The sequence below is a fragment of the Poromitra crassiceps genome (genome assembly GCF_964638095.1).
Source record: "Poromitra crassiceps genome assembly, chromosome: 23".
NCBI classification, from domain to species: Eukaryota; Metazoa; Chordata; class Actinopteri; order Beryciformes; family Melamphaidae; genus Poromitra; species Poromitra crassiceps.
The window spans coordinates 15,409,026-15,436,292 of record NC_139639.1 but is presented as its reverse complement, the minus strand read 5'-3'; the positions used below and the strand labels follow the sequence as shown (position 1 = coordinate 15,436,292).

The 27,267-nt window shown below is 44.9% G+C and overlaps 1 protein-coding gene across 1 annotated transcript; it reads right to left on the bottom strand.

Annotated features, from left to right (window-relative positions):
• Positions 1-507: 507 nt before the first annotated feature.
• LOC310797114 (carboxyl-terminal PDZ ligand of neuronal nitric oxide synthase protein-like) lies at positions 508-20,069 on the bottom strand (the record flags this gene model as incomplete). The annotated part of the gene is made up of 10 exons (XM_083659413.1): positions 508-1,046; positions 4,527-4,695; positions 6,918-7,082; positions 9,702-9,823; positions 10,129-10,258; positions 12,618-12,726; positions 13,018-13,076; positions 13,166-13,258; positions 19,469-19,540; positions 19,965-20,069. The coding sequence occupies 10 exons, from the start codon at positions 20,067-20,069 to the stop codon at positions 508-510; spliced, it is 1,563 nt and encodes a 520-aa protein (XP_083515539.1).
• Positions 20,070-27,267: the final 7,198 nt, after the last annotated feature.

The following is a 27,267-nucleotide window of genomic DNA, read 5'->3' as shown; positions in this document are numbered from 1 at the left end:
ATTATTATTGTAATTATTATGTATTATTATATACTTTTATTATTTTACCATTTTAGAGTAGTACTCTTCATTATTTATTTATTTATATACAGTACTTACTTTATTTATTTATTTCTGATATAGGCTTGACTGACATAACATGCAGCGCATTGCCCAAGACAGAGAGAGAGAGAGAGAGAGGGAGAGAGAGGGAGCGAGATGGCAAACTACCATTGCGCGGGTGTAAATTGCAGTAAGAGATCTTCAGAGCTAGTCTAAACGCAATTATATGCGCTCCTCATCCGTACGATGGGAGTGCACAAGGATTTTCCTTTGCTATCTTCCCAGCAGCGGGCACATGGCCTGAAATTGCCAGGTGTGCAGGTGGACGATAGGAAAGAGAGCCAGCGCAGACGCAGAGGCTACCGCAAATGTCTTCTGCGCCGGTGTACGCTAGGACACACTGTCTTTTCCAGGAAGCAAAAATAACGGGACTTCATTTCATAGGGACTTTAATGGCATCACTCACTACACAGCCATCTCATCCCCTAAGCTGTCCGCTGGGCTCTCTGCATTCAGCACGTTTAAGAGACGAGCACCCCCCTCGCTCCCCCCGCCCTCACCCTGTCCCCAGCTGTCCCGGTCATCGCTCTCATCTGTGTTCGATTCATACTCTGACCCGATCCCCGACTCCCTGAACCGGAGCAGCTCCAGCGCGCCCAGGATCTGCTCCCCCAGCAGCGAGCTCTCGTCCTGGCCTCCGTCGCTGGCCGTCTCCCCGGGGTCCTGGCCCCGCTCCTGGCAGTCCGGCCCCGGCCGGGATGGGAAGCGGAAGCACTCCAGCCGAACGCTGCTGCCGCCGAGCCCCAGGGGGCTGCTGTCAGTGCCCACGGTCCCAGGAGAGCAGGGTCCTCCGGGGAGGCCGGACATCCAGGCGCCGTCACTCATCTGGGCCTGGAGCTGAGCTGGCAGGGGGGCTGAGGGTGACGAGGGGGTGAGGGTGTTACGGGGCACGCTGGGGGGCTTGGCACGGAAGGTGATCTCCAGAAGACTGTCCTGGGAGCCCACTGCAATATATATATATATATATAAATTATATATATATATATATATACAGTATATGAGAGATGTATAGGAAGACAAAAGAAACAAAGACATAAAGGACAGAGAAGATTAGCAGTTACTGTATAGAGCACATACTGTATAGATATAGGGATATAAGCAGAGGGGGCGGCCCTATACTGCCCTACAAATCATAACCGCAGTAACTACGCCAACACTGAAACTGAGAAAAATGGCTTTAAAGTTTTTTGACTGTCCAGCCAAATTAGATATAGGTTGAAAAGTGACAATGCGCTTATTAAATATGTATACGTTAAAGTATTTTTTGGGCGCAAAACAATTATCAATTACTTGACCTATGACCCCAGAAATGCAGATACTGCACTCTGTCTGTGTATTACCTTAAACAGATGTGTAGGTAGTACAAGGGAAAAGCGCAGTAACTACAATCTAATGTGCTTCTCCTGTCTTGTTTTTCATGAGACAATTGTAATCGGTTTTGATTTCGATACCACATCATATGTGTATTTAATTGTTTTCTTGTTTACATGTTTAAAACATTTAAATGGATGAGTAACAGATAAATTCAGGGAATCCTGAAGTCAGTTGATGTAATCTTCACCACTGGTGTTGCTTTTTGGTCATCATTCTGACACAATTAATTAATGAGCACAGTTGTTTTATTATCTTAATTTAGAACAGGTTTTCTCACATTCTTTACAAATCAGATTAGCTTTTCAGATTGATAATTCATACAAGAGCATATACAGTATATTACATAGCATATTACAACTATTTTGAATAAAATGAACTGCTGATCATTTATGCAGCAATTAAAAAGATTGTCCTGATGAGCTAGGTAGTGATACCAAACAATTATCACTATATACAGCCAGATTAACACTTCCCAGTGGAGAACACAATTCCCTTCTTTAGTGGATGATCTCTTATGGATTATTAACTAGGAATACAGCATTTACGATTTTAAAGACACTGAAGACTAATTCATTAACAATTTGGACAGCTGTCAGTGCGCTCTCATATTGGGAATTGACTGGATTAACTAAACAGATTGTGCCATTATGAGTGATTGATATGTTGGGCTTTGTTATGGAAAGAGCGGGAAAATTGCAGTAACTACAAAATCCAACCAAAAACCAGTGTGAACTGCAGTAACTACACCTCAAAGTGTAGTTACTGCGTTTATCTCTGTTTAAGTCCAGCTGAAGCTCTGTGAAAGCAAATCAAACTGCAGTAAGTGTAGTTACTGCAGTTTTGTCTGGTTTTTGGTTGGATTTCGTAGTTACTGCAACTTTTATACTGTGTTTTTTCAAATATAGAGCAAGACTGAACTTAGAAAATTTGTCACATGATAAAACAGATATCTAAAAGTTCAATTTCAATAATAACTCAATTTTGACCAAAATTGTAGTTACTGCGGTTTTGATTTGGAGGGCAGTATAGAGCTCAACAGTCATGTGACAGTTCTGTGACATCACGGTTCCGGAACAGTATTTCCCCGTTCATATTCTGCAATGAGATTTTGATTATTAACTATAATGTCGTAACCATGGTAGACTTACCATGGCGAGCTAATTGTGAAATTATGATATACGTTCTGTAGAAGCCACAAATGTGTATGATATCATCCTTGTTTATTCTTAAAAAAAAAATTATTCGAGTTCATGGAGAAGTACTACACTAACCACAATTCGACAATGTAATATTGAGATATTTGATTGGTGGAGCTTGCTGTATGGTCGTCTGTGATTGGTGGCCTGCACTCATTTCTCTCTCTGGCTGTTATGTCTGTGGCTAGGCTACTACAAACATAGGTCACAGCTTGCTGAATAAAAGGGCTAAAACCGCCACTGAGTGACTGAAACTATATTGTGTCAACCATTACGAGTCCCGCTGAACTATCCATCTGGTCATGAAAAGAGGGGGGGAACACACAATAGTGAATTGCAGAAACAGCAATCAGATAAACTGGTGTTCTCTCTTCTCCAAGTTTGTTGTCAGCAACGGTCTGGCTGTGTCTTGCTTGTTTGCCAGCTACTTCCAGGGCTGTTTTGTTTGTTTGTTTGGTTGTTGCTCCACCCCTCTGCTGATCTGGGGAGAGTTGTAGATTAGCACATGCTTCCTCCGATACATGTGCAGTCGCCAGCTGCTTCTTTTCACCTGACAGAGAGGAGTTTAACCGGCAGGGTGTAGCGCGTGGGAGGACCACACTATCCCCCCAGTTCCCTTCCCCCCCGAACAGGCGCTCCAACCGACCAGAGGAGGCACTAACTAGTGCAGCGAGATACGGCCATTGTGTCTCTATGGATGCCTGACCAAGCCAGAGGCAACACAGGGCACGAACCATTGACTCTGCACTACCCAGACGCCCCACAGGGTGTGTTCTGTGACTTTTTTTGCCTGACAAAAGTGAGAGTAAAATATAACTATTTATTACGTTTGTTAAACGTCAACGGGCAACAGTGTTTATAGACTGCAGCTCGGGTTGGTCGGTACCATCTGGGGGGATTCATTGTCATAGTGATTTTTGGCAAGGTAGAGCTAGAAAATTATGTGATAGCATTGCAGCAGTGCTAAATGTGTGTTATCACTCAAAATAACTCTATGCAAAACACACTTTTCAAACCTATTAGTTGAGGGATATGAGGCTAGGTTTGTGCACATCAAGTCTAAAAGCTCAGAATTTAGCCCAGATGTAGCCCAGGGCATGCTCTAATGATTTAGCGAGAGCACCCGAGCTGGTGACCCCCCGTTCACCATGGCAGCCAGATCCAATATGGCCACCGCCCGAAAAAGCTTTGGGCTATAAGGTTTGAACCAGATGAGTTAGAAATGCTATCTAGGTGTCTATAAAATGTTTTTCTTTTGGCCATTAGAAACACGTTGGAAATGCTTATCTTTACGATTGAATGTGTCTGGACCATGGTCTGGACCCCTATTTTGCACATTTCCAAGATGATGGCTAGCTACCTGAAAATGAGTTTTACTACAACATTTGACTCGTTTGGCAAACTAACTTGGTGTCTCTGTTCTATGCTTTTTGAGCATTAGACTAACTAATGCAAGATGGAAAGCAATGGCTTGACATTGAAAGAAGATGACATTATAAAAGGAACAGGATGACATCTCTGCTGACCGGTAATCAGGCTTTGACGATTCATGCCCACATGGCAGCACATTACCACCGGCGGCTACATGCAGTGAAGGGAGACAGGAGAGCAGCACCGAAGCCTCAGAGGTCGATCACGGGATTAATTAATAATATGCAAAAATCGGATAAGGAAGAGAGCGATGGAGAGAGAGGGAAGACACGGATAAGACAAGAAAGTGATAGAGAAAGAGAGGAAGGGATGATTACAGGGAAAAATGTGTCTGAAATAAGTACAGGAGTATGATCTAAAAGATTCAAGGCAGGTGGAGAAAACACAAAACAACAGAGAAGACAAAAGTAGATTTGTGCTCACTTGAGGTTAGCGTCCCCGCGGCTTTGAGCTCCAGCTCCTGGATCTGTTTGACCAGCAGGGAGATGTGCTGCAGCAGGTCCGTGTTCTGCTGCAGCAGCCTCTGCACTCTGGCCTGGGCCTCGCTCCGCCCACACACCTCCACCGACAGCTGCTCCTGGAGCACACGCACCTGGGCAGGGAACACACACACAAACACACACATGGCATGCTGCTTTAACATCTAATGACTGACATCATCGGTGATATATCACTATAGTAGTAGACTCGCACTGGCCAGCCGTAGATATAGTAGATATCTACAGTACGTCTCGTGCACGACTGTTGAAAAGTGGTTTAGGACTGCCCCCTAAGGCCAAAACAAAATGTGTGACAGACATGACCAAACAAACAAAAACTCGTGGGGTGGCACATTTTGAACGATGCACCAATGCACGCAGACAGACGGAATAGTGCCATGATACTATTGGATTGTATAACAGAGTTTTATTCAGGGCCAGGATCAGGATAAACAGAATCAGGTAACAGATAAACTTGCAAACAAGAGTAATTGACTAGACATAAACTGAGTGTTGCTGGTACTACAGGAAGTTACTACAGTTTGTGAACGACACGTGGGCACACACTGACATCACTGATGACATCATCACTGATGACATCACTGATGAAATCACTCACTGATAACATCATCACCGATGACGTCACAATAGCTCGAGTGACATCACTGATGACATCACTCACCGATGACATCACAATTGCTCAAGTGACATCACTATATGACTGCTTGCCGCACTGGGGCGGGGAGAGAGGAGACGTGATTATTCGAGCGTTTGGTAACTCATACAAACAGGTAGAATGGAACTTGCAGCATTGGTGGCTTTGTGCTCCTGGATAACTCCTGCATTGGCGGGAGCCATTGATACATCAGCAGCAGATGACAAGGCTTTTCATTATGATTATGACTCTTTGAGAATCGGTGGCCTGATCTTTGCAGGGGTGCTGTTCTTCATGGGCATCGCCCTCATGGTCGGCCATAAGTGTTCAAAACGGTACAAAGTCCACAAAGAAGCCAAGGCCCAGAGGCAGTGTTCGAATTTAGCCAGCGGCAACGGCAAAAATGCCCCCAAGAACTCTCAGAATGCCCCTAAAAACCATTATCCAGGGGCAAAAATTGCCCCAATATTTTGATTGAAGGCTTTGAAGGCGGAGCGGAGCCTCAGTGGATGCTGCAGACTCTGAAGGCGGAGTCTCAGTGGATGTTGCAGACTCGGAAGGCGGAGCCTCAGTAGATGTTGTAGACTCTGAAGGCGGAGCCTCAGTGGATGTTGCAGACTCTGAAGGCGGAGCCTCAGTGGATGTTGCAGACTCTGAAGGCGGAGCCTCAGTGGATGTTGCAGACTCTGAAGGCGGGGGCTCAGTGGATGTTGCAGACTCTGAAGGCGGAGCCTCAGTGGATGTGGCAGACTCTGAAGGCGGAGCCTCAGTGGATGTGGCAGACTCTGAAGGCGGAGCCTCAGTGGATGTGGCAGACTCTGAAGGCGGGGCATCAGTGGATGTTGCAGACTTTGAAGGCGGAGCCTCAGTGGATGTTGCAGACTTTGAAGGCAGAGCCTCAGTGGATGTTGCAGACTTTGAGGGCGGAGTCTCAGTGGATGCTGCAGACTCTGAAGGCGGAGTCTCAGTGGATGCTGCAGACTCTGAAGGCAGGGCCAAAGGGGATGCAGCAGACAACACAGGGTCAGCAGCACAAGTGTTCATGTCTTTAAGACTAGGCACAGATTCCAGAAGCCACGGATTGGAAAATCAAGCACGGATCACCAGAGAAAAGGATGCGTTCTTCTGCTCGATACTGGAGTCTCTTGGCGGTAGGCAGACTGCTACATGCATGTTCGGCCAGTTCATACCATCATCTGCATATGAGGTGACTGGGGCTGGGCCGGAGGACAGACGGACAGGCTAGCAGGGGAAAGGGACTGAAACCCACCAGAGCATTCTTTCCCTGGTGGACAGGCAGACAGGGGCTGAATCCTGCCAGAGCTTTTAACGCGTGTGTGAACGAACACATGCAGCTGATGACATCACTCACTGATGACATCATCACTATAGAGCTCAACAGTCACGTGACATCATGATGTAGCATCATCAGTGATTTATGACATCATTGGTGATATATGACATCAGTAGTGACCTGGGCCATCAGGGTGAGCTGTCTAGATCTGTATGACATCATCGCGACCTGGCCACTCGGCCCCGAGTGGCCACATATGACATCCTGACGTCCTGGCCACTTTCTTTCTTTCTTTCTGGGGGACATACGGGCAGAAGGCCCTCTTACAGACGCCTCGGCCCCTAATGGGCACGGCGTAAAAAAAGAGAAATCTGTGCCTGCAGTACCTGTGCTGAGGCCGCCTGCGCCTGCTGCTCCTGCTGCTCCAGTTGTCTCTGAAAGAGCTGGACCTGGTGGTCTGCAGAGCAGGGGGGCTCTACCGCCAACCGTCCCACCGTCACAGAGGCACCGAGAATGGGGGAGTTCAGCAAGAGGGATGGGTTGTTGGATATCTAGGGCGGAGGTGACAGCAAATCAGTAGCTACAACTACTAGAAGTAGCTTAAAAGTAATCATAATATCTTCGCTAATTGATATGACATAATTGTGATTCAGCCTATACCCAGTTATTGAAAGCTTTTATATTTGCTGCTAGTCTGACAGGTCTTTCCATAGAACAATGCTCTGGTGCATACAGGAAGTGTGTCTCAAAGGAAACATCCACATGGCTTGGGCCAGTCCTGTGTGCCTACAAGATTGATGCCACTTTTTTTACAATCTTATTTTCATCAACTGTCTACAGACAGGATTTGATTTCTCCCTGTATGTAACAATTGTACATTTTGTGATAAAAGCATATCATTTGGTGGGTAAATAAAGGTTAAATAAAAAAAAAAATTGGTACACTTATAGACTGTTTCAACTTGACAACATAAATTGGCCCTCTACTTACTTCCTGTTGCAGTGTTATACAGTTATATAACAGCTGACAGGAAATAAACGTAGTCCAAACTGTTCCTTAGCAACAGAATTCCGGTGAACCGTCTATGGCCAAAGGCATTCCAAAAAGAATTGGATATGGAGCCACCATGATTATATATATATTATTTTTATTTTTTATTTTTTTGGGGGGGGGATGTTTTTTTTTGCGACCACAGACCTGCAGCCTATGGAAATTGTAACTGCAATAAAGTTGTGTAGACTAGTCTGATGATCTTGTCAAATGATACATTTCTTATGACGAGGGATTCAAAATTGGAACTTTAGAATTGCTCAGAAGCTTAATTCTATCTCACAAGTCAAGAGGTTAGCTTTTGGCAGTTATTTCAATAACTTATTTTTTGTCTCGAATTGGGAGATAGAAGGGAAGCTGATCCATAAACCAGCATCATGGCGGGGGAACGCCACATGAGCCAGTTAGTAACATCAGCCACACTGTACATGCTTAGTATTGCATACATACAAATCCCAAGTGCATTGTAAAATGCAAGGAACCATCACTCAATCTAGTTTCATAGACAGGACAGCTACAGGCAGGATGAGAGGGCATTTTAATGCAGACCCGATCGATGGAGCGTATAAATAGGTCTATAGATGGAAGCGTATAAATAGGTCTATAGATGGAAGCGTATAAATAGGTCTATAGATGGAAGCGTATAAATAGGTCTATAGATGGAAGCGGACAGGCTGCCATCAGATGCTTCATCTTTACTCATGGCTCGTGTGATTATGCCTGAGTGCTGTGGGGCAGAGAGTAAAGGACAGGGCTTGTATCTGTCATATCCAAGACAGGAGATCAATTGGCTTGTCATTAGTACTGTTTGCCGACTGTGAAGGGCAGATCATTCATCTGACCTTCAAGCTGTCAACATGTGAGAGGGAGAAATTGTACTTGACTGCCAGTGGGATTTCTGCATGTAAAATACATTAGATTGAATGGGAGAAATACAGTAAACATACTAGTATGAGAATATACCAGTCACAGTGTTTTTCATTCTTAAGGCTTATGTTTAAAATACTTGAAATGTGTTTCTTAGGCAAATATAAATAGTGAAGTATTAATTTCTTGCCACAGCCTTTCCCTCAAGACAAAGGACGGCTTCAAGAATCTAAAATATAAAAACGTTTTGATTTGTTCAACACTTCATTTGGTCACTGCATCCATTTGTGTGATTTAATCGTTTTGATGTCTTTTATCTAAAATGTATGAAAATAGTAAAAACAAAGAAAAACGTGTTGTGTCCAAACCTATGACTGACTGGTAGTGTAAATAAAACAATCTGCCCGTTTTCTTCTCCTCTGGCGACTGTCTAATTCGATTGAATATCCATGAACTGAAAGCGAGCAACTCTTCTTCTAATAAAGCCGACGGTACCAGAGAGACTCCATCGAGAAAGAGAACCTTGCTGTGTTTTCATCAATAAACCATATGATCCCATCAATATTGAACAGGCCCCATGGAATACTCCTCCTCCCCACACGGCCCTTAAACAAGCAGTCTCCCGCTGTGGCCCTCAGTGGCGTCTATGAGGCCAGACTTTCATCATGCGTCTCTGTGAGCCACCAGACTGGTTTATTTATAGCAATTTTTTTCTGGAATATTTCAATACACGTGGTCTAAAACTTTAGGAAATGTGAGGAAATATAGTGTAGATGGCAAAAGACGGGCATTGAAGCTGCTCTCAGTTGTTGCTACTGTATAGGTAATATGTAGGTAATGTAGCCTAGCATTTTGCACCGGGAAACATTTTTATTAATCTTATAAATTATTTGTGCGATGTCTGTGTGCAACAGGGCGTCGGCTATTGCATTATTCAACGTGCGTTGTATACTGTACACTGAAAAAAGAAGAGGAAAAGCACCGTCAAGCTACAGTAAAACCCAGGCTGTTTATCTTGTGTGACATTTTGGAGATAGGCTATAAGGTTTTCACCCTGACAGCAGCGATAAGTTACACTGCACAGTGTAACGTATAGACTTATAGGGCTAGCTTAATTTCCCTGGTGTTTCTAACACCTTCCTAAAGGAGAGAAGCACAGGGCAGGAGAGTGGAGCTTTGTAGGAGGAGTGAGTGACACTGCGGTGAGCCAAGAGTGTATCGATCGACGAGTGGACTATACATACACACACTACCTTCCCATCGTCACCGAGGCCCTCGTCCCTTTTGCCCCTCTCCGCCGGGTCCGACGAGGACACGCTCTCCTCGGTCGTGGCCTCAAGGTCGGTCTCCTCCGACAACGCCAATCTCTTGTTAGCTGCGGAGAGAGAGAGAGAGAGAGACAGATCGGAGATTTACACGCAACTCTCGTCACCTTGAGGCTTATGGACTGAGGGAGGCAGGCAGGCGAGAACAGAGCTGGCACAAGCCCACACACAAGCTCTTTGATCGATGGCTCGCGTGGCGTGACACAGATTTGCCGCAGCGCCGTGGCAAGCTGCTCCAAACCATAATAGCACCGTTTCGTTTGGGAGACGTGCACCCGTGTCACTGTGCGTCCTGGCAGGTGTTCATGGTGTGTGTGCGCGTGTGTGCGTGTGTGCGCGCGCGCACGCGAGTCACCTGGTGCGGCCTCGGACTCCTCTGTGTTCCCCTCCCCGTCCTCCTGGTCGTCGGGTCTCTGCTGCAGGGTCAGCTGGTGACACACGTCGAACGCCTGGCCCACTGTCCGCACGATCCGCATCGCCTGAGACTAGCAGAGAGAGAGAGAGAGAGAGAGAGAGAGAGAGGGAGGGAGGGAGAGAGAGAGCAGGGCGGTTTGAGGAGAACAGCAGGTGCACAGTAAAGGAGGATCATAAACCGTTCAAAAAATATCAACGGATTCATTAATTGATACAGTTGATCTGAAAATAGGTGAGTAAACCCTCTGCTTCATTTCGAAGAGGTGGATAGACTGCGTTTACTTGCATTTACCCCCCCCCCCCCCCCGCTCCCACTATGCCCCTGACCGTGACGTCACCCATTGGTTTGAAGCCCAAGTGTGGCCGTCGCCATCTTGGCTCTCACAGAGCTCACGCGAGACCACGCGAGACCCGGGGTTTCCGCACAGAGTCGCAGCTCCGCCTGCTATTGGTCCGTGATCGGCGAGCTGCGCGATCACTGGACGGGCGACCTGTCAATCACACCTAAAACATAGTCCTTTTAATAGTCTATTTGACTCTAAACAGGTGAGTTATATAAAAATTCACCCCCGTACAGTTGTCATGAAAGGTGAAATTAGCTAAATTGACTCGCTTTTGGAGCCAGCCTCAAGGGGCCATCTGAGGAACTACAGCTTTTAGTATCACTTCCACGGCCTCATCTGTCCAAGCCTGAGCTTGCAAAAAAATGAAGGGAAAGCAGCAGGGAAGGAGGAGGAGTGCCGGATAGAGGGAGTGTGTGTTTGTGTGTGTGTGTGTGTGTGTGTGTGTGTGTGTGTGTGTGTGTGTGTGTGTGTGTGTGTGTGTGTGTGTGTGTGTGTGTGTGTGTGTGTGTGTGTGTGTGTGTGTCTGTGTGCCTGTGCGTGTGTGTGCGTGTAACATATGAAAGACAGAAGATGAAAAATGGAGTCAGAGAAATGGGAAGGCCCTGGAGGATGTAGGCAGAGAGGAGGGGAGACAGGAGGAGGAAAGGAGTGAACACTGAACAGGAGGGCAGGCAGGTAGAGAGCAAATGGAAGCGAGTACATATTGATAGCACAGTATTTCAGCTGCTTGGCCTTGCCCATCTACTCTACATAGATGCTGCTGTCATCATGATGGATTGGGCTATTTCAGAGGCGGCCAACTTTGATGGTATATGAGCGTGGGGTGGGGGGGGGATCTGGTGGGGGCGAATGTGTGTGTGTGTGTCTTTACAATATCCTGCATGTGTTAAGCTGATTAATTAAGACAATACTAAAAATTCATTTTAAGATCTCAAAAGACACATTTAGATGCATTGTAATGTATTTGTGCTATTGTTTGATTTGGGATAGCTAGCTCTGGGTTGAACATACAGTGTGAACATGGAGGCAAAAAGGATTGATTTGGCCTATATGAGATGCATGACTTACCATCCATGTTACATTTCAAGGTTTATTTTTTTCACAACGAGCCAGTTTAGTGTCAGCATCATGAATCTACTTGAACTAAACCGTATCCACCATGTCCTTGACCAATCACACAGAGGTGAATTGCTTTGCTTCCTGTATAGACTCGCCGCAGAAGGCTGTTAAAATAATATATTTGGTGCTGTCCGACTCATTACTCTCTCTGACAGTCATTACGTTGGTGAAAGCCGGCCAAGCTTAAAACAGCCTTGTGCGACAACGGTTCATTGCGGAATAGGGAAAAAATAGCACAGATATAATCGACATGATATTACAACGTCGTCAATGCGCAAAATAGAGCAATATATTTAATTTAGCCGATGAAAGAATGTAAAATCTGTGTGAGTTGAACTGTAAGCTCTCCCTGCTGTCCTGATTCAACGCAGTGCGCGAGGCCACGCTGGAGATGCATTGAGTTGACATCTCAGCCCTCCACCAGGCTATGGTGACAATAAATCCAATGATGTGTATCAGCTGGTCCATCTCCGCCTACTCAGCCACATGTTTGGTCTGGAATCCCAAGATAAGGCTCTCCGGCCTGGGGGAGGCACCGCGTCCCGCGTCCCGGGCAGTGTGGTGGGTGGCGGTAGCATTAGTGAAAATGTCAGCCAGCAAGGGTTTAAACCCCCCCCCCCCCTCTTCATTTCTGCAGAATGATTAGTATTCAGCCTCACTGTGTCTGGTATCCATGGTGAAGGGATGGGAGTGAAACCTCACTGGTGCACTGTCTTTGTTACGGCAGAAAACTGCCTCTGCTTTGAGATGGAGATAATGTGGGAGACGAACATTCATTTTCACAAGCATTTCACCATAAAGCGCATGAGCAGTGTCTTTCAAGGCCAACAACAGTTGATATGACAACGGGTGTCACATCAAGCTATGTGCTGAATGTACTGCACGGAGCTGTACATGACATGCATGAATGACTGCTTAATATGGGTTTGTGTGGTTGGTGCATCTTCACTGGGATGTCAGCCTATACCTTCCTCTTGGACTTGAACACATTGCAGCGGAAACTGTTGCTCTGTCCGTCTCTCGCGATGTAGCTGAAGATCTTCAAGTCTTGGGCGTCATGTGAGACATAGAAGATCCTGAGGAGACAAGACAACATCAGATCAGGTCATGGGGGTCAATGAGGTTTTACAGAGCTGCTTGTTTGGCTATTGTCTTACAATTATATTGCTTTAATATTATCCATGTCACAAACAAATGTTCGATACATGTGCAGTTGCCAGCCGCTGCTTTTCACCTGACAGCGAGGACTTTCACCGGCAGGATGTAGCATGTGGGAGGATCACGCTATTCCGCCCAGTTCCCCTCCCCCCTACCTCTACACAACCCAGACTATTTCACTATTTGAGTTAAAGAGGTAGAGGCCCTACCTGTAGATGGGGTCCTGTGTCACCAAGACTGTACTGTCGTCCCAGGACCACTCTTTTCTCTGTCACAGTGGAAAAACACACGTGAAAAGACACAGCCTTTGAAAGCACACGGTGTCAAATCAAACATTAGATTTCGCAGGAAACTGACCTTTTTCTTTTTACGCAAAATCACCCGGACGCAATCAGTAGACACGACGATGTTGACTTTCTTCTTCTTCACATTCTTCAATTTGAATTCATACTGCAGGAAGGGAGAGGCATATGCAAATGAAATTCAAATCCAAATTATTCATTTAGGTTTCAAATGTTTTTTCTTGAAGCCCACTTGATCAATAAACCGTCAGCACCACTGAGACAGGGCTCTTTAAGAGAAGACAAATAGTCTATTTTTGACTGTCTTCTTCGGGGGGTGAAATCAGAGATTGAGTAAAGAGGAAGTGGTCCAAAGGCAGAATAAACGTGTCAGTTTGTGCCTCTGGGCGCTCTTTAAGTTTTCAAAGGCAGAGTTCCCAGACGTGTGTGGGACACGCTGAGTTCCCAGAGGGAGGCAGACATGTGGGACACTCTCATCCCTGATTAATGCTACAGGCCGCACCCTCTGCCTCCCATGCAGGCTCACACTCCAAATATCAGGACCAAGACATCTGAGAACAACCCGGATTGACCTGGAAGAAACACGCCAATGCCTTGCTTTGGGAGTGCAACGTCGGATGCTTAAGAGATCAGATGGACTTGTGTGGAATCAGGACAACTCGCCACTCTTTCAACAGCGAAGCCAGTTGTCAGCCCATATAGACCCTTTTTCACAGGGGCCATTTTGTGTCGAAAAGGCAGCAGGGTAAACACAGGTGCAAGCGAAACACTAATGAGGGTTTCCATCTTCCATGATTGGAAGTTGGAAACCCTCATTAGTGTTTCGCTTGCACCTGTGTTTATCCTGCCTTTTCGACAGACGCTCGGATATTCTCTCTGCAGCCTGGTCGTCAGAATAAAATGTTGTAATTGTATGTTTCTGCAATCCATGGATACGTAGAATGTCAACATTTCTGAACCAAAAATAGGTTGCATATCAACATTTCTAGATACGTGTATATCAACGTTATAGAGTCTGCTATTGAAAGCGCACGGTGGCCAGTAAGGGCGTTGCGGTCAAGGGAGGGAGGGAGGGAGTAAACACTTTCATACCGGAGAGTGGTGTTCGCGTCCCAATGTGATCAAAGTCTACATTTCAGCCGTAAGTCACACTTACAATTGTTTTGTTATTTAAGCCTAAAACCATAATCTTAACCAAGCTGTTTTAATTGCCTAAACATAAAGTTGTTTCATTTGCATTGAACGTTGGAAAGGTCGTGAGGTTTTCAAATGAACTGCTGTTTTGTTTCAATTTTGCCTTGAGAGATTGTACATATCCCTTGTTTGAAGACACGTAACAGCAGTTTAGGGCTTTTCACACTACATGCTCTTAGCCCGGGGCTATCTAAGCCCCGGACTAAGAGTAGGGCTAAGATAGCCCCAGGCTAACTTAGCCCCGTTTCACACTGGCAACTTTTAGCCCTGCGTTTAGATGGAAAGTCGGGTAACCCTGCTCCAGAGCAGGGCCAGCTGAAGTCGGGGTTAGCCCATTTGTAGTGGGCCAGGATTGTGCAAGTGTGAAAACTTTCTTAGCCCTGGGCTAACAGCTCTCTTAGCCCTGGGCTAACAGCTCTCTTAGCCCAAGAGACTGACTTAACCCTGGCTAAGTGTCGTGTGAAAAGCCCTTTTGAAACCCCAACTTATTTCCTGTCAGCTATTGTATTAGCAAACACTGCAACAGGAAGTAAGCTGGGGGCAATTTAGAAAGTTGAAGTTGTCAAGTTCAAACCGTCTATTCATGTTTAAGTTGTCAAGTTAAAACCGTCTATTCATGTTTAAGTTGTCAAGTTAAAACCGTCTATTCATGCAACTGCTTTGCTCTCTGCCGTCATTCCTGTCAGTGTGAAAATACTAACATCATCCTCCTGTCAGTTTTTTTCTCAGCTGTCTTCCCGCTGTTTTCCTGACATCTCAGAATGGAGGAGATAATTCTCGCTAACAACAGAACCAGGCAAATTGCATCTGTCCATGTTCTCCCCAATCGATCCGGGGGGCTTCCTCTCTGTAGCCTCTGATCTGTATGACAGCCGAGGGGAGACGCAGCTCACTAGAGGTGCAAAGGTACAGCGCTTGTCTGATGTTCTCATCCAGTCCATCTATCTTCTAGTTTTCTCCACACACTAGTACTGACTGCAGCAGCCTGGAGAGCGGCCACTCGGGTGAAGGACACAACTACCGTATGTATTAGGCTCCGTCGGGGCATCTGTGTGTCTGTGTCTGTGTGAGTGCAAATGAATTCACACAAACTTGTTTGTATGTTGTGTAAATGTGTATCCTTGTGTATCTAACGCCACCTCCATGCAAACAGGGAAGACAAGGCCATCATCCATCTCCATCCACTCCTGGCAGAGGGCAATGGAGTGGAACATGGGGAGGTGTGTCAGCCACATTTCCATATACAGCAACCACGCAAACTCAGACCAACACTGGCCCCCGAGCAGAATAATACAGAATTCTTATTTCATGCCTATTTAACTTGGACTGTAAAATCATAATTAATGCCTACTTAACACTATTTGTGTGTATATATCTATCTATTATTATTATTATATATAAATTTGGCAATGTGGACTCTGTCGGTTTGTTTCAAGAATTTTGTCTGGCCACAGCTATGCTGTTTTACGTGCAATCGGGTTGAAACTTTCAGAGGGTGTCATGAGCACCCGTGAATTAGGGCAGATTAATTGCCCTAATTGCCCTAAGGCTGAGGCTATAGTTCACTAAGTTCAGTGATGACATCACTCACATCACTGATGAGTGATGATGATGACGATGATGATGTAATCAGTGATGTCACTTGAGCAATTGTGATGTCATCAGTGATGTCACTCGAGCATAAATGAAGACTACCCACGTCTCCGGGCACCACTACACCACTGGCGATAAGACAGTAGCCAGCACATCTTCGGCAAGTGCTTCATCGGCTCACGCAACCAGTTTGACACGGTTTACACGGGATTTCACCTCATCTCGAGTGATCCGCGAGCGTGTGGAGGCTCTGAGTTTGTGTTTGTCCTGAACACCTCCTTGCCCTACCTTATGTTGGCTGTATGTGCAGAGAGCTTACCCACACCCAGCTGGGTGCTGCAGCTCTACATCATTGTCTTTCTCATTATGAGTTCCACGTTCCTGTTGGGGATTGCCAGAAACGAGGCTCACGGCATAGGGGATGATTGGGATCATGTCCTTCTTTTTTTAACCTTTTTTTTGGTATGTATTTTGTATTATATAACATTTTAATTTCCGAGATAAACGAGATTCCTATAGATTCATGCCCGAAATCATCATCATCATACGTGAGCAGACGTGAAATGTGTCAGTGTCAACACTGAATGAATGATTGAGTTATGCTGATAGGCCTCCTCAGTGTTGGTGTGTTGCAGGTCCCAAGCGTGAGACCCTGCATACAGAAAGGATTCTGTTAAAACAGATGAAAGAAGAGGCGGCTGTAGCTCAGGAGGTAGAGTGGGTCATCCACTAATCGCTTTGGATAAAACAGGTCGGTGGTTCGATTCCCGGCTCCTCCAGTCTGCATGTCAAAGTGTCCTTGGGCAAGACACTGAACCCCAAATTGCTCCCGTTGGTGTGCCAGCACCCTGCGTGGTAACCTGCCGCCATCGGTGTGTGAACGGGTGAATGTACCTTCTGACTGTAAAGCGCTTTGGATAAAAGCGCTATATAAATGCAGGCCATTTACCATTTACCAAGAGGACACGGCAACGTTAGTCGTTTACCCATGCTTTTCTCGCCGCAGAATTTATTAAAGTTTCAAAGTACCCTTTGTCCTGTTTTTTCATTGTGTCTCAATGTCTCAATATGTGTTCTTTTGGTAAAGTATCACATTTTCACATTCATCTATTCCAAAAAGCATCAAAAACATAAATTACATACTTCAAATACACTATCAGTATCAAAAATGAACTCAAAATGACATTCTCAATGTCTTATAATATATTCTGAATTACATTCAGTAAATGGCTTTACTTGGTATTATAATACCTTTAACACTGGTCACAACCATCAGTTTTATTGGACTATGTAGACTACACTACATTTACTTTTAGCCACACTACTGTGTAAATAAAAGAGCAGACTATTCCACCAGGACTGCATGCAGAATTAATAACCAAAGTAAATATATGAGGTAGCAGGTAAACAAATGAATCAACAAGGGTTCATACAAATCAACATTATCTACTGTCTATCTTCTACTTATATACAGTTGGCAATGTAGACTCTGTTTCTCTGTCTGTCTGTCTATTTGTTTCAAGAATTTTGTCCGGCCACAGCTATGCCGTTTTACGTGCGATCGGGCTGAAACTTTCAGGGGGTGTAAAGCCATCAGTGATGTCATACATAGGTATTGTGACATCATTGTGACATCACTGATGATGTCATCAGTGACACACACACACACACACACACACACACACACACACACACACACAAACGAGAGAGACTGAGGGAGAGGGAGAGAGAGAGACTGAGGGAGAGAGAGAGAGGGGGAGAGAGACTGAGGGAGATAGGGAGAGAGACTGAGGGAGAGAGAGAGGGAGACATTGTGCACGCGCCAATAGGGCAGGTGAGAACACGCAGCAGCCGAGCTGCGGGCCAGCTGCAGGACGGGCGATAGCGAGGCCGCGCAGCTACAGTATATTGGACTGTACTTGCAATGTTGTGATTTTGTCTTCTAGATATTTTTCCTATTTTCCTTTTCTTTCTGAACATTGATATGACCGCTATGCTGCATGCATACTTATATACAAAGACAATTCTTTGTATGTAATCTTGCATATTGTGGCAATAAGAGTGATTCTGAATACAGGATGTGTCAGCACACGCCGAGCCTCTAGTCTCGTGACTCCTCTCTGTGCAGCTGTACGTTCACCTTTAACTTGAATTGGAGTGCCTAAGTCACGCCCACTTCCAGGTGGCCCATGGGACACACTGTCTGCTAGCTTGTGCGCAAGAAAATGCTTCCATGACCCCCGGCACTTACAATCCATTGTAATGCAGTGTAAGACAAATTGCATGGCAACAACAACTGGAACCAATTTTTTCCTCAATTCGCTACAAATTGTTTATTTTCTGTACAGGGAATTTAAAGAGACAGCGTCGCTCTAAGCCAGTGGTTCTCAAATGGGGGTCCGTGGCACTTTGCCAGGGGGTCTGCGAAAGGTTTTCATGAAAATAAAAATAAAAACTTTTTTTGTAAGCTTCATAGTTCAACGAAAACATTGTATGCTTTAAATCTAAAATGTTTCAAGTCTTACATTCTAATCTAACAAACCATTTAAAAGTCAAGCATGTTACCATGGAAACAATTAAGCTTAGCCCAAAATCACAAATCAGAATGAGGGGGTCCCTGGTATATTTTCTATCTTGTAAGGGGTCCTGGGCTGAAAAACATTTGAGAACCTCTGCTCTAAGCCACTGGCCAAAGCCAAAAGTCCATTATACCGCACTGCAGGGCTGGCCCATGCCTTTATGGAGCCCTAAGCAGAATTTGATTTGGGGGGCCCCACCGCCTTGGTGCTGCCAATACTATTGACTATTATCTATGCTTGACCTATACTGTAAATCTATCGCCCACCTGTAATGGTCAAGTGCTCTTGTAAGCAGGCAGGGGCCCCAAGCAAGTGCTCAGTTTACTTATGCCTATAGGGCCACCAGCCCTGCTGTACACGAGGGATGAAGAAGTGGTTTCTGGGTGTGGTCGGAGATCTGGCTGACCTATATGTCTGGCACACTGCTGTTTGGCTAGATTGGATATAACAGCTGAGACAGCAGTTAAATCCTCTCTTTGGTGCACTTCTCTGTAATATCTAATGACAGCAAGGCAAGACAACAGCGTCAAGAGTTTTTTTTTTTAGTTTTAGGGCATCTAATATAAAGCTTCGTTATGTTTCTCTCCGACTGCAGCCATGGAAACAGAGATGTCCTATGAACCTTACAATGATTAAAATGACTCTGACTCAGCCTGCCGAACCCTCTGTAAAAGGAGGATGCTGAGGTGAGTGAGCATCCTTAAAGAAAACAAGCGAGACATGAAATGCATAGAGGGGAGAGAGAGGCAGAGGGAGAGAGAGAGAGAGAGACAGAGGGAGAGACAGAGAGACACACACACAGAAGCAGAGAGACTGAGGGAGAGAGAGAGAGAGAGAGAGAGAGAGAGAGAGATATGACAAACATCATTATAAGCATGCACACCATACATTTCCCATTCATATGGGCTGGGCCAATGCCAATGTCTGTTTAAGAACATTCATCCCAGGTGCATCTGGTTCAGAGAAGTCACTGATTTAAGGGTCTTTCTTACTCTTATTCTCCTCATTGCAGCAACGATCTCCATTCGGCTGCCCGGACGACCCACTTCCAAACTGCCAATGTACTGCCAAATTTAAGAGAAAAAATGACTTTAGATTTGCAAATTGAGCGAACGAATGCGAGCAGACTTATTTGCATTGACACCCTTCAAATATATATATTTTTAAGTCGGTAGGGTATTCCCTTTTCAAATGTATGGTAGGATTGTTCTGAAGGTTGTCCAAAATTGCAGAATGGGGGGGGGGGGGGGGGGTGATAAATCCCATAGGTCAATATAAACTCACTATTGAGTAGCCTACCACAGTCACACTGTAAAAGGAATGGCATAACATTAGCCACAATGATTTTTCCTCAGGTGAAATGCATGAAGGAACGATATGCAGTCTGCCCTATCAAATATAGGCTATTCCGTATATTATAAGCCGCTGGGCTGCCAGCCTAGATCATCCCTGATGAAAGTAGCTCTATTTGTTGCAGAGGGTCCCTACCTTTGCCTCGAAGCAGACCCCATGCTGAAACACATCCTCGTTGTGCATGGGGATCCTCAAATCAAGCGCATCATCCACTAAATTATACTTCGTTACCCCTGGCATCGCTTAAAAGACAAATTAGCTGTTCCGACACTTGTTTTACGACAGCGCTAGAGAGACCTGCACACAAATGACGTGCATGCATCTCTTCTCTCCCCCCAGCGGCGCTGCTCTGCTCGTGCTGCTCCCACACGCACGCGCGTACGCACACACACGCCACACGCACGCGCGTACGCACACGCGCGCGCACGCACGCACGCACGCACACACACACACACACACACACACACACACACACACACACACACACACACACACACACACACACACACACACACACACACACACACACACACACACACACACACACACACACACAGTTTGGAGGGGGGAGGTGTCTCTGGAGGTCATCTGGGTTGAGCCTCCAGTCGCGACAGATTGATTGGTTAATGACTTCAATTAATGCGGCTGATCGTTGAGCGGGTCCCGAGCTCCCCTTCCTTTCCCTTCACTGATACACCAGGCACCGCACCGCTGCTGCCTCCGCCGGGGTCCTGACGCACGGATTTCAAGACAAGGTTGATGATAGTTTCTGTTCAAGCGTCATGGCGTTAATCTCGTCACTGTTTTGCGCGTATTAAGGCATTAAAGCGGGGGTAGCTGAGGCTAACGGGGGGAGACAGGTCCTTTTGGAAACCTACACACTATTAGCAGCATGCTACAGTTGGAGTAACCTCGCGTCACCAGGCTCTTACTGGAGTGTGGGATAAAGGTTGTATGACATCTAGTGGCGCCACAAGGGAATGAGACAAACAAATCCTCAGGGTTTTCAAACTGGGGGTCCGGGAAGCCCTGTGGGACTCTTGGAGGGTACCAGGTGTCCCCCAGAAAAATAAGGATAATAGTTTCATTCCACTGTTAAATTTTTTATAAAAGTATATTTATATTATTATTATTATTATTATTATTATTATTATTATTATTATTATTATTATTATTATCATCATCATCATCATCATCATCATCATCATTGTATTCTGAACAGAGTTCACTCTACTCCATTGATAAAAAAAAAACAAGGAATTGGGAATCCCTGCAATTAGCTGGTACGTAACAACTCATTTGATTGCAGACAAACCACTTTAATATGTCAGCAATGAAGACTATTTTTCTAGCAGGGATCTGTGTCTGGTGTCAGGTGATTAAATTATCTTTGCAGTGCCGACGATGACAGTTTCTACCATGGATCTAGGTTTCTACCAACAGCTGTAGGATACTTTATTCTCCTATCACAGCCTACTTTCAACAAGTCAACTGAGATGAAAACTGTCCCAAGCTGATTTCATAATAGGCCTAGCTATCAATCAAGATACGTTAGGATTTGGTGCATAGGCGTAGATTTGGGGGTAGGGACAGGGATATCGGAGAATAGTGGATGCATTTCCGTCAATAGTAAGAGAAGGGTGGATTGTTTACTCCAATTTTATTATGCATTATATTTTTTACTTGCTCTGCATTTTAAGAAGCACGGCTGATATGTTTATTGTCACATATTTGTTGTGACTGGCTATAGTGACAGGAAAATGGAGCCTACCTCTAGCTGCTTGGAATTCCATTTAGTGCAAGTCATTCTGACTGCAAATTAGAATGACATGTTTCATAGTTGCATAGATTCATAATTGCCCATCAGGTTCAGGATTCAGTCATACATACCTACATACATTTCTTATGTAAACTTGTATTTGTTATTTGAATCTTAATAAGGCACAGTATGTCAGCCCAGGGTTTGATCCAGAGTGTGTCACCCTGTGTGTAGTCTCAACGCCAGCCCCATGAGAGTTCTTACGCTGATACACTACGTTACTGCATGATGCTGCAGATCTCTCTCTGGGTCTGGGACACTTTCCCTCAGAGGGCTGGTTATCGGAGGGAACCGTTCACTTGGCCAGTCATATGCCAGTGATGGCTTCAGTCCTCTCCAATCAGTAACGACTTTGCGATCAGACAACACGGGAGGCGCAGCCCATTTTTCGAACCGCTCTCTCATCGGTGCTACGGCCTGTCACTCATTCAATTTCAACCCGCCTTCAAAACCAGCAGTGGCTGTTAACTCGCACAGACTCACTTATGTAGTATGCAGAGATTCAACCTAATATTTGAGTCTGGGGAGAGACTACCCTGTGTGAAACCTCCACCCTTGATTTGATGTATTTGTGTTATTCATGAGGCACTGCTGTTTCCTCTTCTAGGTGGTGGGTGGTGGTGGCAGTCCCATGTCAATCACACTTCCCCTCTGCATCCAGCAGATGGCAGTAGAGCTCTTTGCATTGTACGAGATGTGAGGACCAGATGCAGTCAGATCTTCACTTGACATAACAGGTGAATCTCATTATATTTCCCATCAGCTCCCCCTCTCCCCGTAGGCCTACAGATACTCAACTAAACGCAAACTTAAATTGATGAAATCTTCAACTTCAGCAGCATTTTATTGACAAAAAGTTAACACAATTAGATAATGTAGAAGAATGACTGTTTTGATCACATTTTCACTCTTATCCCTCTACTTAAAAATCATATCTAATAACAAAAATATTCTCAGATTTGTGTCCCGAGAGACCACATCTCATCAAATAAATGAGGGGTCTTTGATATGAAAAGGTTTGAGAATCACTGCTCTAGTTTGTGTTCATCACACAGACCAAATCAGCTGAAGCTGATCAATACATGTGACTCAAGGCATGCTTGTCGTCATGGATCAATGTGACTTATATGCCTACAGGTGAGTGGAAGTGAATGGGGATACAGTATGTCAGACGCAGAAGTTATCTTCAGGCTCACTGTCAGGTAAATCGCTCATTCGACGTTGTGAGTGCGTAACAAAGGTCATCTTTAGCTTCAGCCTCCCACACGCCACGTGACGACAAAACTGCTGTTTATTTGCAGTAAGTAACAGCACGCAGGGTGTGCACGTGCATGCACACACACACACACACACAGACACACACACACAATTTTTCTCTCATTCATTTAATCCATGTTTTATTAGATAGTGAACAAATTACAAATTTAGCTTACGTGTTTCTAGTTTCTTTCGTGCATTTTATATCCGTTTACAGAAGAAACCAGCATGTTAATGATCTATGCATAGTAACCAAATTTGAGAAACCCCCCCACAGGAGTCCATCTCTAGCAGGGCAAATACCCTTCTGAGGTCAAAGCTCAACTGGTCAATATTCACCTGAGTCAGGTTAAAATCCCGTTTGTTGCATATTTTTAATCACCAGATAAAGCGAGTATGACTCACCATGGTAATTGTCATAAACATCTATTTTGCTTGCTTTCTTTGTGCTTTGCTGCCACAGCATAAAACCCAGAATTCACTTTGTTTGTGTAAGAGCTGATGATGCCACACGGCAAACACAAATCAAGTGTTGTGTCAATATTATCTGTGTGAGCGCGCACGAGAACTGACACGAGATCAGCTGCGGTGAGGCGCTCAGCACTTTAATAGGTCAATAAATACACCGCCTGCTGTGTTCACATCGACCCATATAGAAGGTTGACCTTCCCACAAACCAATTACCTTGTCACTGTTGATGCCACACTGTTATTGCCTCCAGTTGCCATTATTTCTCGCTTAGTCCTGCGGTAGGGGGGGACGGGGGACGGGGGATATCCGGGGGGAGGGGGTGGGGATATCCACACTATTTCTGTGCTCAATTTTCTGAGATAAGAGGCATGACTTCTTCTTATGTAGGTTAACTCAGAAGATCTGGAGTTGACGCTTGATTCAAATCAAATTCGTAAAGAAGCTACAAGAAAGCAGTGTGCTGTAATCTTCCCAGCCTTGATGGCCATCTTCTGTGGCTCGTCGCTGTTCTTCCCAGAATTCCATGTTCTCGCACTGACTGACCTCTGATCTCCGGAACTTCCTCAATGCTGCAACTTCTGCACGTGGGCCTGTTGGGTCAGTGAGAAAACTGATTTTGTATCAAAAGAAAATAGGCTATTGGGGAGGGGGGGGGGGTGGAGGGTGAGGTGACACATGAGTGGGGTGGGGAGGCAGGAGAGACATTTCCCATCCTAAGCTGATCACTGTCTGTCACCTCCCCCTGCTGGCCATGACGTCTTCTACGGCTTCTCCCCACATCATTATTCTCTATTATTGAGCAATGGGGACTAACGAGGCATATGCCTTGAGGATGTGCGACAGGTGATCGTGCTGAAAACGTGACACTGCTGAGTGCTGAGCACAGAAACGGGGACAGTTGTCATGTCACATGTGCCTCTGCCTTGCTAGCCTGGGTAAACCCATCCCCCACGTGACCTGCTCTCAGACCTGCTCTCAGTCACTAGTGACTGGGAACTGAGAGAGCAGGTCACGTGGGGGCTGGGTTTACCCAGGCTACTGCCTTGCAGCTCATGTCACATGTGACATGGGTTATAGTCATGGATTTTTTTTCTTTTTTGTGTGGGGCTATCTTGGGTTCCTATTTGATGCCCTAGATCTATTTGCTGCGTAATTGTAGAGTGGGGCACTAGTGTCAAACAAACATTAATATCTCAAAAACTATACATTACATTGATTATATTTTGACATTGTGAGCGAGAGCAGAAGTAGCTGAAGGATTTGATGCATACTGTAATATATGTATGTTAAAGTTGTGTCAACTGTCACAGTTTTAAAATGTGTGAGTTTAGTGAAAAGTGCATTATTTAAACTCAGCTAGAGTGAATTATGACATCATGCACTCTAGGCCAGCTCCATAGACTCCCATTATAAAGGTACAAGAAAAAAAAGCTTAAAACTTAAACTGCAATTTCTCAAAAAGTACAAAAGGGATACCAGGCTATCTAAAAGCTGAAACAAAGTGATAAAGTACTAAAAGTGGTGACCCGTTTACAATTTGAATGAAGTTTGTAGTACAAAGTATGAAAGAGTAGTTGGAGTTCAAAGAGGGCATGGTTTGAACTGTCCTTCCATAGACCAAATCAGCGGGATGTTTACATTTACTTCCGGGTACCCCTGAGGTCCACACATTATAATGGCGGTGGACGGCACAAACTGACGTGTTGAAGACAAAAACAGACAAAGAAGACAAAAATGGTTCGTCCGTGTTGTGTTGTTGTTTAATATCATTCATAACAACACTTTCACTAACGTTAGTGGATACCAGACTAGCTAATTTACCTGTTGGACCAGACCAGAGTAGACTTGACGCTAAATTAAATTAACGTGGCGTCAGTAGCTCTGTTTGTAACGTTAACGTAACCTCGCGTCACCAGGCTCTTCTACGTTAACGAGTCTGCAAAACAGCGAGTTTGACAGACAAACAAATGTTATTAGCTAGCTAACACTACATAAAACAAACACAGAAGAAAGGCTAGATACGTCGGACAAGCATGTTTACCAACCGTTTAACCATTTAAATTGAAAGTAGTCGGCCGAAAACAACGAGAGGGTTTGACAGCATTTATTTGACAACACGCACATTTAAACCTGCCGCCTTCCCCAAGTGGTACCCGGAAGTAAATTTGTTTACATGGTGACGTCACGGTGATTTGGTCTATAGACTTAAACAGGTACTTCAAAGTTGTGTGTTGCATTCAGGCCTCAAGATGGCCACCACAACAAAAACATTCTGTGACAGGAAGTGGACCCATGTGACATCAGCTGTAACTGGCATCTATCCAGAAGTGAGTGTGCACGTGACGTGCACATTCATTGACATTAATTGGTCCATTAATATGCATGTTGGCAGCAGTTTGGATAATGTTTGCTACTTTGTGCGTACTTCCTGAAAGCTTTGCTGGACTTTCCTTCTCCTATATCTTCTCATTGAAATGATTTGGTCAAGAGGGAACGTGTTGAACTCTGATCCTATTAACTGTATTATTACTGAAAAAAGATTAAATGGTATCCGGTCAATGTTTGGACTTTGTCCAACGCGATATCATTTGACTCTAGCTTTTAAGGGTCACGCTTTTAAGATTTAACAATAAAGTCAACCGTATAATCCCTTCTAGCTGAAACTGAAACTAAAAGTAAAATAGATTGAGTTCAGTCAACCAAATAGACAAATAGTCAATCTGTGGCGAGAATAGACAGTACTTATTAGTGCACCAACAGAAATAATTTACTCACCTTTCAAGACATGTTTGCCGTAAATGTCTCCCTGTTAGAATGATTGTGGGAAAGGCGTTTTACCCAGAAACTCTGCTCCTGTATCTCACAATGTGTCGTGAGCAGAGAGGCAGCTTGTGGGCTGGATGCCCAGCCAAGGAGGAGCTCTCACACTGAAGCTCCAGCAGAAGGTTCCCACAACCAGAAGAGATGAGGGACATCTGGTTCGGTCACATTAACATCAGGCTCTCATGCAAACGCTCACATCAACTCTGCTGTTTGGACCGCAAAACAAGACAAAAACACACAGTTTGTAATGTGATGTCATACGATTAACGGAATGTATGCGTTATAAATTCAATTTTCAAGTATAATTTGTTTACTTTAGCATTATTATCATCATAGGTCAAATATTAATTAATATCTTGTTTTCTTTATCCACTTATTCCTGCTCAGGGGGCTCGAGCGTATCCCAGCATGCATTGGGCAGAAGGCAGGGAGACACCCACTCCATCACAGGGCTAACACAGGTAGACAATAACACACACACACACACACACACACACACACACACACACACACACACACACACACACACACACACACACACACACACACACACACACACACACACACACACACACACACACACACACACTCACATTCATATCTACAGTGTGGGCAATTTAGAGTTTAGAGTTGCGTAGTGCATGGGAAACATGGGAAAACATAGGAAAACATGAAATCTCCACACAGAAAACGTCCAGGGCTGGAAATCAAACCCGGGTCCTTCTAGCTGTGAGGCTAGTGTCCAAATGGATAGGGATTCCCTCCAGGTCATTTGTGTAAGAACTTGCAAACACGTGTTTGCCAACGTTAAAGCACCTCCCTGAGGTGAGTCATCATCATCATTGACACGCGGCTCCACGCCCCCACTGCAATCTGTATGCCATGAAATGAATGATTGCTCTCTGAATAATTACGCGCAGATGTTCAAACAACATGCTTGCTATTCTCACTCCAATGTTTTTAAAAACACCTATAACCAGGCTGTAAAAAGACCTGAAGGAGTTTTATTTGTGGCAATTGCTTAATTTTCAAACCAGGGAATGAAAATGAACGAGATCACTATGTAAT